The following is a 13,942-nucleotide window of genomic DNA, read 5'->3' on the forward strand; positions in this document are numbered from 1 at the left end:
AACCAGATATGCTCAGCTTTATGCGCACTCAGTGAAACCATGTACAGAGCACACTGCTTGCTTTGCTCAGGACAATCTGCAAGAGGAGTCCATTAGGGAAAAAACACACATCCAATACCATTTTTAACTATCTTCTCACCTCTTTCTCAGTTTTCATGATAGAGAGGTGCTGTCACAGATGCTGATACAGTTCTTGGCACTGTTTTAATACTGAACTGATTACGGAAAGAGCTGAATACTCAGTTTTTCTCCAAGAAACAGGCTAAAGTCTAATTCTGAAAATATTAAAAGTGTATTAAAATACACTGAATGTTAACTATAGTATATGAAATATAAAAATTGTGGTTTAGCAGCAGCTGTTGCCTTCTGTTTCTGAAGATAGCATGAGAGTTAGTGAACAAAGATGTTCTATAGCTATTCTCTAGTAATTAATATAAATAGGTATCAATACAGCCCATTCTACCTAGTTCACTGCACAAAAACACAGCACTGTAAGTCTGATGAGTAGATAGCAAACAGACGAAATGACAAGATTCATTCTCATATGTATCATATCTGAAATCCTTTCCGTTAGCTGCATTATTGTTCCTACAGCAATGGGACTTTCTTCTTCCTTTTTATGTCGCGGTTAGTTAATCAAAAAGAGAGATAGCAACAATGTAAAATTTCAGAGAAATACAGAGACCACCTATAAGAGGCAACCGAGTTTTTATGGAGACCTTTCTCTCTTGACAGTATAGAGAGCTGATTTGCCTACAGTTACCCTGAGTCTAGATATCACAACTGTGAGAACTAGATTAGGCACCTACATAGTAGGCAGAATGAATATGGTCCACGATCCCTCACTGCAGGACTTAGAGCATGGTGCTTCAAATTGTTCCCCTTCCATACCAAGTTATACTTACCAAAAAAATAGCTTATATCTCTGCAAAAATGAGCTTATTATCAGACAGAAGTCTAATAAGTGCAGTCTATAAGACTGACAGCTGAGAGGTGATGATATACATATTTTTATTAAGCTAGGCTGTGTCTTCACTGTATTGAGTCAGTTCAGGAAAAACTGGTTAGGATGGTTGTGTGGTGATGGATAAGGTGTAAAAGTATCCTTAGAATAAGTGAAACCAGATTTAAAAAAGCAAATAAAACTGATAATGTTTGGTTTATGCGAATGACTTGTTTTTCAGAGTTTTCAAGTGGAAGGGTTGTAATTATTCTTGGATATAAATTATGTACGTTAACAGAAGCTGCATATACCTTAGCAATGAAATAATACTTGTATGTGTAATGTAGGCCTTGTTTATCTTTCCCTGCTTTCAGAAGTTCCTAATCTGCATGACATTTTCTTCAGCTCACTAGACTGACCATCAAAAGAGATCAAAAGACGCTAGAAAAGAATAATAATTTTTTGATGTTGCATTCTTTAAAATTATTTCTCTAGCGGTTACCTAAGACCTTCTTCATTATTATCCCACAGGCATTGATCCTTGTTAACAACAAAATCAGCAAAATAAGCCCATTAGCTTTTGCTCCTCTGAAGAAACTGGAAAGACTTTACCTGTCCAAGAACAACCTGAAGGAACTCCCAGAAAACATGCCGAAGTCTCTTCAGGAGATACGAGCTCATGAGAATGAGATCTCCAAGTTGAGGAAAGCTGTCTTTAACGGACTGAATCAAGTGATTGTCTTAGGTATGAGCATGAGAAATCATAACAAAATCAGCTTAGTGTTTTTTCAAGATGTTTTAAGTTTAATCAGTGATTTTATGTAGAAAGCCAAGAAATGTTCCAATAAATTGTGCCTCCAAATTAGCTTTGACCTGAAGGATATAGGTACCTACATTACAGCACAGCTCATGACCATGTTTTGTTGGCAGAACTAGGCACCAATCCAATCAAGAGTTCAGGTATTGAAAATGGAGCTTTTCAGGGGATGAAGAGGCTCTCCTACATCCGTATTGCGGACACCAACATTACTAGCATCCCAAAAGGTAAGAAATTCAATGAATATTTCAGAGATTTGCACAGGTATAATATAGTGACTTCATGTCAGTTGGAAAAAAATATATTATGGAAGGCTTTTGAGTCAGTCTTTAGACTAGCCACTACTTGACTACCTCATTTTTTGGTCTGTTGTCTTTTATTGGTTTGGAAAATTTTGTTTTTCTATTATGAGAAGCTCCACAAGAGATGCACTGGCAAAACCAAGCCATTTTATATTATTTTGTTTTTCTTATCTCATAGCTGAAATACAAAGAGGAAGAATGTTTTTATCCTCCAGCCCTATTTTGTGAGCCTGATCATCATTGTATAGATGTAAACTCATGTAGAATTAACTGAAGTTCTACAAGCATAAAGTTAGCCCTCTACAAGTCTGTGGGTTTGAAGTCAAAAATACTATTCTTATATGAAACAGAAACATTTGATATTTTTAAAAGTACTTCATTGCAAATTGCTACACAATAAGAACAACATCAATATAACCTATTAAAAAAAAAAAAAACAAAACCAAAACAAAGCAACAAACAAACAAAAACATACAAAACAAAACAAACCAGAATGGTTCCAATCCAGAGGAAATTATATTGAATATATTCATACTTTGGCCAGAAGATTGTTTTGAAATAGCTGAAAAGTTTTTGAAAGTTAATACTAATTGTTATTTCTTTCTTCCTGGATGTTCCTTTGAGGGGCCTCAGATAGTTAAAATATTTGGTTCCAATTTTTTTTCCTGATAAACAGAATTTGCAAACTAGTGTGTGCCCTACCTAACATTAAAGTTGTTTTACCTCATCTTTATAATCTCATTTTCTGCTGCTGTTATTTTAAAATAGCTAAGTGCCAAATGTTTGTAGACTTATGTATGTGCATAGTCTGGATAAAATGAAGGCTCTTTCTCTTACACTATTATATATGTCCCATTTACATAATAGTGAAGGCTAGAATTCATATCTGAGAAGAATTTCATGTAGGTTTTTTTAAGAATTAACTGTTCTATGAGCTCGGTCTTATTTTATGCCAAAAAAATTTGTTACTAGCTGTTTTCAGTTTCCCTGATTGTGAAAGTTCCTTGTTTCATTCAATAAATTGTCCTTGGCCATGTCTAGTAAAAATCTTTTTGTTATTGTAAAAGAGCCTCAGTGTAACACAAGTCCTTTACAAAAAGCTCATCCCGTTTTATAAAAAGTAATTTGATGGTGTTCTCTCTTTCAGGCCTTCCCCCATCCCTTACTGAACTTCACCTTGACGGCAACAAAATCAGCAAAATTGATGCTGAAAGTCTGTCTGGACTCACCAACTTGGCAAAGTAAGAATTCATTTCTTCTTTTCACATAGATTATTAGCTGAAATTGTAACCACCACACACACAAAATTAGAAATCATTCTGGGCTTCATGAGTGTTATGATCATTGAAGCAGCACATAACTTATCAGGAAAAGCTTCTAAGAGCTTGTGTACTGACTTACTTAAGAGAACAAAACACTTGTTTTTTTTCTAACAACACTTTCCAGCTGTTTTTAATTGTGAAAGATGTATGCCCAGGAGAACTGTTTCTTTGATTTAAAAAAGAAAGAAAGATAAAGGAAGCAAATAGATTTTTTAATTATGTCATGCTTCTCTCGTATTTCTATCTTTGGTTTATGGGGCACTGCATTGCTCATGCAATTTCCTCTGGAAATTGAAGAAAAAAACACATGGGAATTAAAACTGCTTGCAACAGTTTCTTTTGTTTAAAAAAGGCAAGTTTGAAATGAGTACAAGAAAGTGAAAAAAATTAATCATAGAATATAAATGAAAAAGTGTCATTTTTTTCAGGGTAATTGTAAGTTTCTCTAACAGTAGGAAAACATAAGGAGAATTCCCAAAGAACAGTTACATACAGAACAGAATTATTTGTGAATTAGTTCATGTTAGATAACATGCTAAATTAGTAAAATACAAGGTGTTTTAATGCTGTGATATACTAATTTAAATATGTTCTATGAAAATAGAAGTGTAATTGATCTATAAGACCGTTAATCAGATTACTGGATCTAATTCCTGGATCTTCACCTTAATAATTTTGCTTAATCATCTTAATCATTCTACTTGTCACAATGAAGGTAGAAATCAGAATTCAAAGCAATGTTACTGAGCAACAGGAGTTAATTTTACCACTGTTTATAGTAGCTTGGATAGCAATTTAGTGCAATGAAGTATATAGTAACTTAACATGTTACTCAAATCTGGCAATTCCAGGTGATAAGGTTTAGAACAGCTTTCTAGAGCTTGTAAAATAAGGCATTTCAGTTCATGTTTGATGTTTATACTTGATCATAGATTAATCCCCACTCAAAAAAAGTCTGCTCCTGGATTTTAATGAAAAAATATAAATACCATAACTATAGGCTAGGGGACTATGAAGCAGTTATTGTTAATGATAGAGGCTTAGTATAGAATGTAACATCCTCCAGAGAAATGATCAAGAAAACTTTGAAAACCAAATTAAGATCATAAGTACTCAGGTAGAGAGTAATTTACTTAACTGGAGGAGGGAGGTGTGGGCAAGTCAGTTGTCCTGCAGATGACCCAATTTTCACATTCTCACTTGGAAAACATTACAGGCAACATCACATGGACAATATTGTTGGAAGTCCTTCTTGAGACATGAAGTTTTATGCAGCAAGTGCTGATGGACTACTAAAAATATCTAACCTTGGGCTGCTTCCATTGTGGCTGTACTGTACAGAGAAACTAGATACTCTATTGATCATGGTGTGGAAATGCAGAGTTGCTCACACCAGGACCAGGTTTTAAACTGCTCTCTGGCCTGTGCTTAAGCAGGCAACCTAAGTGCAGTCAGAAATCCTCTTTTGCAAAGTTGAAAAGTAAGGCAGAATACAGATTTGGTGAAAAAGGAGGACATTGAACATAACAGAGGAGAGAAATGAAGAAAGGAGGGAGCTACGGGATTGCTCCAGGACAGCATACGGGATAAATCTATGGGGCAGCATGCCCCTTATGGCACAGAAACAAGCTACCAAAAAATAGCTTTTATTTACACATCTAAGACTTCAGGGACATCAGTATGGGGTCAGACTACTCTCCTCCTGGATCATGTCAAAGCATGCTCAACAGTCTAATGCCCTAAAGAGCAGTTAGGCTTTGAGAAACAGGTCACTTTTCTGGCTCTTTTAAGGTGTTTTGAACTGTAAAAGAGCTCAGTGTAGATCTACTGCTCATTCTCTTTAGAATACTTGAGTTCTAACAGACTGTCAATATTTGTCCTTTCTGTTTGTTTGTTTTCCTTGTAAAATTACTCTTAAGTATTCCAAAAGTCTTCATATAGTGCTGCAGTGGAAAAAACCCCCCACATCTCCATAATGTAAACCTAGCAAAGACTTTGCTGATTTCATGCAGGAATGAGCTTCGCAGGAGGAAATACACATTACATAGCTGATGTTACTAAAGTCTATAGCCTATTAAAGCTTACTGAAAAGGTCTAGCTCCATATAGTGTAAGTTACATCAACTCCTGAATAACAATGTTGAGCAGCTTGAAGTTTGTTAATGTGCATATAACAAAAAAGTGGAAATGGACAAGCAGGGATGTTGAAGGCAAAAGAGGGTGAAAAAACCTTTGAGAATTTCTTATGTTTTTAGATATGTTTTTGATGATTCTCTTCAATGATTTAGGGCATTGTGATTGGGTCAGGTAAAATACTGGAAATATGTTACCTATTCACTAATATAAAAGGATGTCAATATAATAATATAGTCAATATAGTAGTAAAGAGTGATTTTTCAAATTCTTCCCTTTTTGTTCCCATGGGAAAAAGAAGAGAGATGAAGACCATATTCTTTCCTGACAGTCTTAATCACCCTGTATTTTACACACTAGTATTGTCTTATTTCATTTGTTAACACAGCCCTGTCAATAAGAGTTTGTTTGTAACACATTTAGATGAGATGTAATTACATATAATTTCACTGCCCGTGGGAGTTAGATCCACTTTTCTACAGACTCCTCCAATTTTATTTTTTCCCTAAAAGAGTTTCCCTTCATGAGCTAATCCTGAGTTGGATCTTGTCCAGCTTATGGTGTGTAAAAGGGTTACTTTTGCTTCAACAAACCAATAGGAAAGTCTAACTTGCTTTTTTCACGCTGGTCTTCCTAGGTGTGACACATCTGCTTATAGACCTGTTTATGCAGTGAGCATATATTTAGATATGTGTCAACCAAGAATTTATAGACTTCTGCCAAAATGTGTTTTTTCCCCCAGTCCTTTTAAAGACATTCGCTATAAGCACCCACTACTGAAGTCCTTAGTAGACATTCTGTAGATCTTCAGACCAAATTGCTCTGTAGGATCAAATCCCCCAAGCTTAACTAAATCTTGATGTACTCTACTTAAAAGGAATTTTGTTCTAATAACTTATAAATGAAAATTCTTCCTGACCAAATTCTAGCAAAGATATGGGATGCTGTGAACTGATTTCTGAGTGAAAGAAATCCCTGTTCATGTCAGTGGGAGATCTCATTAAGCTGTCCTTTATCATTTAATACTTTGACAACACTTCAATGTTTAAATGAGTATCATTATGACTATTTGTATTACATGTAATACTAGTTAGCAAGATCTTTCTTTGACTGTTTATTTTTAGAAAGAAAATTATAAAATGTTCTTCCATTCTTGAACAGCATTGTTTCTGGAAACATCTCTGCCTTAAAGATTAAACAAGAATTTTTACTTCTGTGATTTTATACCAGATATATACCAGATTCTGACTTTTGAAGCTGGCACAAGCTGCAAAGAATTAGAGTAGTAGATTACTGTGAATCAAACTTTCTTTAAAAGTACTCATCCGTAGCAAATTATTTTATCACAAGGGTCCTGCTTACCTATATTAAATTCTTTAATTGATTCAGTTGTTAATAAATCTCAGAGCATTTTTCCCTCAAAATTAAAAAAAAGATTGCTTGAAGAAAAAAAATAAATGAAATTAGATGAAGGAGGTTTAGCCTTTATAGAAATAATTTTCTCAACGGACTAGACTCCTGGTGATGACAAATCGTGCAGAATTACCACTGGATTCCCTACCTCAACACAGAGCATTTTAACTTAGTAGAGTCTCTTGAAAAAATTCTGCAGTTTGGTAGCTGCACATTGAAATAGTATAAACACAGAAATACACAGATAGGACCAAATTTTCCAAATTGGACATAAATTGTTTTATTAAACCCAGAATGTGGATGTATAAAGCAAGAAGGATGATTTTGTGGTGAAAGCTCTGGACTGGAACCCAGGAGAAACGTGTATGTCCTGTTTCTGTGTCCTCCTGAGCTGAAAATTATGTATGACTCAGCTCTTGTTTCCATTCTCTAACATGGCTCTAACTACGTAAGTATCTTAGAAGGATGTGGTGAAGATTTAAACTTAAGAGTTCTAGTCACCCTGGGTTGCGTAGTTTGACAAAAAAAGTTATAGTCAGTGCTCCTGAAGTCAAGCAAGGAACTCTTATTAATCTTTTAAAGAAAGACTGGTGCCTATGCAGGTACACAGTATGTATTTACAGTGGGATTAGTCATATAATGAAAGTATGCAGTACCAGGACACAAGTTGAATGCTATCATGATGACATCAGCTGTCGAATTTATTTAAATATGTTTAGCCAAACTGTTTCTCCGTGGTGACTCTGTACCTCATGCTTAATTCTGAAAATCACCCGTCTGTTCTACAACAGTAGTATATAGAAGGAACCAACCTGAGAAAGATGGCTATAGGAGCAAGTTTAACAGTTTTTTTTGTTTGGTTGGTTTGTTTTTTTTCAGATTGGGTCTTAGCTTCAACAGTATTTCTTCAGTTGAAAATGGCTCTCTTAACAATGTACCTCACCTGAGAGAGCTCCATTTGAACAACAATGAACTTGTCAGAGTACCTGGTGGACTGGGTGAACACAAATATATCCAGGTAAAGTTTGTCATACTGCCTCAGAGAGCAACAGTTTAAAGACTCTGAGTGGTATTTGTGTAATTATCCAGTCTTGAACAGAAACATAGACAGTAATTGTGAAGAACGTAACTTGATGCAAATTTCATAAACTGTTGATTAGGCATGGAAAAGTTGCAAACAGGAAGACTCTTATTCTGACTTTTGTGTGGGTGTAGTTATGGAGGTGTATAGATCTGGAGGTGTGCATTCGTACCTCTGTGTGTCTGAGGGAATGCCACAAATATGGGATTATTTGTGTATTTTTGTTTCCTCTTTACTCAAAAAATGCTTTTGAAGAACATTTCTTCCGTTGAGTTTTTTTTTCAATTCTATTCAGTGACATTTTGCAACCTTTCCCAAGAACCTTCCCTTTGGTGTCTCCCAAAGCTATGCCTTCGGGAGGGCAAAAGAGATGCAATATGCATTTCACATCAGCAGTATTTTTGAGGTTTCTGTGGCTGGATAGCTAGAAACATGGCCTCTTGGAACCAATTAAAATCTGTCTTCACTCGGACTAAGATTTTACAGGAATGAAAGCTCTCAAAGAATGAAGACTCCCAAATGTAAATCACCACTGCATGTAGCTTGGGAAAAATAATCTGAAATGGTAACTCTGAAGCAAAGTAATATTCATCAGTTATTTTAAATCATCGTTAGTGATTACTTTGGCTCTGATTCCTGTACAGTTGCACTCATGAGAGTGAAAGTGTTAGAGCTGGAGAGAAACCAGTTAGAACCGAATACATCCTTTATATAAAGCGCGTGCTTCTGAACCACAGCACTGTATTAATAATTTCACATCTTTGACTCCTTTTTTTTTGCCTACATTATGACCAAATGATAGTAATGCTATTAGATTGCCTTACACATTTTCTGCTCTTTCTGTAGATATTATTTCTAATTGGCTATACTCTAGGTATTTCAAAAGGTAAACAGAATCAAGCATTTGTTTGAAAAAAAAGGATATATTGTTACTCTGTATAACATTGTACAACACACACCAAGTCTATGACATCAAATTATTGTTCTTATTTGCCACAGTAGCTCTATTTCTCACGTCTGTACTTCTATGTTTTTCAGGTGGTCTATCTTCATAACAACAAAATTGCTGCAATTGGTATCAACGACTTTTGCCCTCTTGGCTACAACACCAAAAAGGCCAGCTATTCTGGTGTGAGTCTCTTCAGCAACCCCGTGCAGTACTGGGAAATCCAGCCCTCTGCTTTCCGATGTATCCATGAACGCTCTGCAGTACAGATTGGAAATTACAAATAGATGTCTAAAGAAGGGGTTCGGTTGTGTTTCAGCTAAAGTACCTGTTGTAATAGGCCTGTTCAAAAAATTGTTGCTACCAATTAATGCCAAATACCAGAAACTTCACTTTAAAGTGGAGATGGTCCATTGATGTAGAATAAATGAATGATTACAGATGTACAAGTCCAAGCATACCATCAAAAAGAATTGCCAACTGTGCTTTTAACTGACTATTGCAGCCTTCTTTTCCAGCATGCTTTCTGTGGTATTTTTCAGTTTTCTGAATGCTACAGGTTTTCAGATTCCACTGTATATGAGATTCGGAGTAAATATTTGTCAATCTATGATATAAAAAAAAAAAAAAAGATAGTGATTGAGGTTATTTTTATAGCCACACACACACACACAAAATAGCAGAAGGAAAAAGGACTCTCAAATCATCTTGAGTGAGAAGGTGAGAGTTACCTCCTTTAAATTTATTTCAAGCCCTGGAGGTTTAAAAATATTCACTATAACACTAAGCTAATTCTGAATGTATCTATTTAGTAGAGGCAAATAAAGTGGTTGCTAATGTCATTATTTTGGGAAAAACAAGATAATTTCATATTGTACACATAGTTCTTTTAAGTTTGCCATTCTTCTAGAGCAATGCTATTCAGGATTAGGCTAACATAATCCTATTGAATGAAATAATGAGTAGTCTGCAGTACAAAACCTGTAACCCATGTCTGGAGCTCAATGGCTAAATTTCTCTAGGGCAAATCCCTCTCACCTTAGTCATAAGAGCAGTTTTAATAACTTCAGTGAGACTGCTTTGCAGAGTATGATATTAGGGTTTAGTCATTAGTATCAACCCATGTATATATCTAAACCAAAAATAATAGCAGTTCACTGTTCACTTGTTCTGCATTGTACATTTGTCAGCATCCTTCACTGTTTTTGGTTTTTTAAACAAAGTTTTTAATTGTCAAGTAGAGATATGCAGGCTCCCCATCTGATTAATTTGTGGCATTTAGTTTATAAGTAAAATTATAAGTATAGCAAAATATGAAGTAAAATAACTGCAAGGCCTAGCTGGACATTGCTGGGACACCATTCGTAGAAGTGTCTTCTTAGAGTGATTTGAAGCCATATGCAAATTGGATTCTTCAACCCATACCAGTGGGTAGCAAAACACGTCAAAGGTAGGCTGCACATTTCTACTGTCAATCTACAAAGCTAACCATATACTCAATAAAAATGTCACCTTAAAAGAACCTTCTGCAGCCTTTTAATACTCCAAGGTCAATCTCTCTAATTTGTAAAACTTATATGTCATTTATATTAAAGAATAATGTAATACAGGCAAACTCCAAGGCGTTTGTCTTTATTTTTTGTTTTGTTAGCATAACATAGTGTGTCAGAACATTAATTATGATTAAGTCTTGAAAATTGAACATCTTTGGCATGGTGATAGGTAAAGTAAGGGTAAGTTATGTGAAATACTCTTGCCTTGAGAAACCTATTCATGGCTAACACTCAAAGATACTTTTTTTAGAAAATGAATATGTTCTCTTTATAGTTGTCATCTATTCAGGTAGCAAATAATTGGAAATTATTATGAATCACTAAAGCTATTACACAGAAAGAGTGTGTTTGCACTCTTGTTAGCAATCTTCATCGTATAATAGCCAATGATTACCCCCATTTGCATCTGTTCTTTCTTGTAGGTTTTACATTTTCTGAAAATCACATTTTTAAATAAAAATAAAACAGTACATGATATTCTTCTGTTACTGGAGGGAAAACCCTCCAGAAAATCAGCAGTTAGATTTTTTTCTTTTGGTTCTTAGTTGGGTATCTGCTATTATTCAGAGAGAAATATGCCATGTTGGGCGCTTGCTTTCCTGCTTCAGCAGGGGAGTTGAACTAGATGATCTCTATGGTCCCTTCCAACTCTAAAAAAAATTCAGTGAAAATTCAGTGAAATTCAGTGAAACTTGGTGCAGAAAGCTAAGCACTGGAATTTCAATAGAGAACAAAGGCATTGCCTTATCTTGGAGAACTCCACAGGGTTTGTATGTACATGATTCAAATTAGCAGATACAGATACAGCTTACAGGAAGAGATTCATACAATAAATAATAACAGTTATTACATAAAACTTTGTCTAAACATATACACAACCTTCCCATTTCTCCCTCCATGGCTTTAAAATCTCTCCTTACGGGTTTTTCTTTCAAACCAGAAGCAACTTTAAGTCCAGAAGAAAATATCTGAGCCTGATCCTCTTCTGTAATACCTATGGTATGTCCCATACCAAGCTTGCTGCCCTCTGTGCTAAAGCACAAGCTATTCCTCATAAATTACATTCCCCACTAACAACCAACGGCTGCAAAGGTAACAGGAGTTTCCTCATGCCCAGTCCTGTGAAATAAAAAAGAATAAGCAAATCTTATAACATCCTCATCAAGATCATGATAAATTCAAAAGTTAAACACACTGTAGATTTTTCATAAATTGTGCAGCCATGCCTACAATTTCTGACTGACAGGACCCTATCCTAAGTCTAGTCCACGTACAGTATCTTCAAAGACTGCAAAGCAGTGGGAAGCCCAATACTTTTAAAGGTCCTTTTCATATAAATACAGAACAGATGGCTCTTCCACTTAAAAACAAAACAAAACCAACCAAACAAACAAAAAAACAAAAAGGAAAAAAAGGGGGCCCACAAGTAAGATGGAGAGGGACTCTATCAAGGAGTGCAGTGATGAGATAAGGGGCAACAGTTTTAAACTGAAAGAGGGTAGATTTAGATTAGATATCAGGAAGAAATTCTTAACTCTGAGGGTGAAAAGACACTGGACGAGGTTGCCCAGAGAAGTTGTGGACACCCCATCCCTGGAAGTGTTCAAGGCCAGGTTCGATGGGCCAGGTTGGATGCTTTAAGCAACCTGGTCTAGTGGGAGGTGTCCCTGCCCATGGCAAGGGGTGTTTGGAACTAGGTGATCTTTAAAGTCCCTTTCAACCCAAACCATTCTAAGATTCTGTGGGTTTGTGAAAGAAAGAAAAAAAAAAAACACAACAAACCCAAACAAATCATAACAATTGGGTGGAAAGAAATAAGAGAGCTAAAGTAGAAAGCCTTTGGATCCAACAGTGCATCTCTGATCCCTCAATAAAGTATGAAGACTCTCCTAGGGAGCCTGAAATAAAACATGTCTGAATAATCTGAAAATTCAAGCTGGTGGAAGCAAAGGATATGAGAATAAAAAGGTGTTGTTTCAGATTCTTGGCTGCAAAATGATTTAGCTGACATACAGAAGCTTCTGATTTCTTCCATCAAACATAAAATTTTTAAAAATCCAAAATAAAATAATAGCGCTTACTTTTAAAACGAATGTTCTCACAATATTTTAAAAATTCTATCTTTTGCTAAAGAATATTATTTTTCAAAACTTCACTACAAATCAGTCAATCCCTTCATATATGTTTGTCTTTTAAGGCCAGAAGGGAGCTGACTGGTTTCTCATAAGGCGCACCAGGTTATGGACAGTTGTCATACACCTGATTGGTGATAAATGACATAAAATCTAATTTAATTTCCAGGAAATAATCACATCTTAAATCTCTGGCAACAACATGTTGCTCTGATTTCCAAGCCTATAGATTTTTTTTTCAGTTCCCTTCTAAGTCTGCTTGTCACATCCTCTAAAAACAGCTCTCTGGCCCATAACCTGGCTTTTTTGACCTACCAGCAAACCACTTTGTTATAATCTCTTCCTTTGCTGCTTCTTTTAAACAGCCAGTATTGTCTACTTCGGAGTCACATATACAATTTAGCAGAAAGCTGAGAAATTGCTTTTGTTTGACGCTAGCTCTAATTTAATGCCTCTATAATATCATATACAAAATAACTAGAAAAGATTACAAAAGACTTTCTGATCCCACCACTACTCTGAAGTGCCATCTAGTGTCACTGACGGACAGTAACAAAGTTACTGTTCACTAATTGTGAAAACCAGGAGGAAAGATGTTTATGTGGCTTTATGAAAAGAGATTATGCAAACTCACATGCTTAATCTGCTGTTTCAGTTGGTTTTTTCGTTTTTTTTGTTGTTTTTTGTTTGTTTGTTTGTTTTTGGTTTTTGTTGTTGTTGTTGTTTTTGGTTTTGTTTGTTTGTTGGTAAAAAAACAACAAACAAATCAGAGTGCATAGTTGTGAAATCAATAGCCTTTTTATATGTCCAGAGTCACACATTCTTGCTTTGCACATGGATGTTATTTTGCTCATCCTCTCTGAATGTACACATTGCTCTGAAGTTAGTTTTGCTACAGAGACTGGTCTACATCTCTGTAACTTGTTTTCCATGGTCATTATCAAGCTGTTGCTAAGTGGTTGGGTTTTTTCCATTCCAAATTTTAAACCATGAAAGGGCTTTAGTCGGTGCTAATTTAGTTGGAAGTAGTTTATTCAATAAAAACAAAAAGAAATTAAGGATCATGTTAATGACAAGTTTGTGCAGCACTGAAGGGGAAACATGAGCTGTAAGATGTGCAATATTAAGTGCATGGACTTCAAACTGAAATAGGGGAACTGAAAATAGTTGATAAATTTTAGCATAAAACATTACCCTAACAGAGCTCCAGCAGCTCTAGCTGCAATAGAGCAAAGTATCCATGCATCTCCTGAAAAGGCATAAAAACTGTTTTAGCATTTGAATCAAACTCAACACAAACA

General features: G+C 35.4%; 1 protein-coding gene across 2 annotated transcripts in view; it reads left to right on the forward strand.

Moving 5' to 3' along the window:
- Nucleotides 1-13,671, forward strand: part of DCN (decorin) — a 42,615-nt gene extending 28,944 nt beyond the window's left edge. For both annotated transcript variants that reach the window (XM_074144634.1, XM_074144635.1), the window contains 5 exons: nucleotides 1,475-1,688; nucleotides 1,874-1,987; nucleotides 3,210-3,303; nucleotides 7,809-7,947; nucleotides 9,049-13,671. In XM_074144634.1, coding sequence (XP_074000735.1) covers nucleotides 1,475-1,688; nucleotides 1,874-1,987; nucleotides 3,210-3,303; nucleotides 7,809-7,947; nucleotides 9,049-9,243 — 756 coding nt within the window. In that variant the 3' untranslated portion in view covers nucleotides 9,244-13,671. The remainder of the gene's footprint in view (nucleotides 1-1,474; nucleotides 1,689-1,873; nucleotides 1,988-3,209; nucleotides 3,304-7,808; nucleotides 7,948-9,048) is intronic.
- The last annotated feature ends 271 nt before the right edge of the window (nucleotides 13,672-13,942 follow it).

Source organism: Numenius arquata, chromosome 2 (assembly GCF_964106895.1).
Source record: "Numenius arquata chromosome 2, bNumArq3.hap1.1, whole genome shotgun sequence".
Taxonomy (NCBI): Eukaryota; Metazoa; Chordata; class Aves; order Charadriiformes; family Scolopacidae; genus Numenius; species Numenius arquata.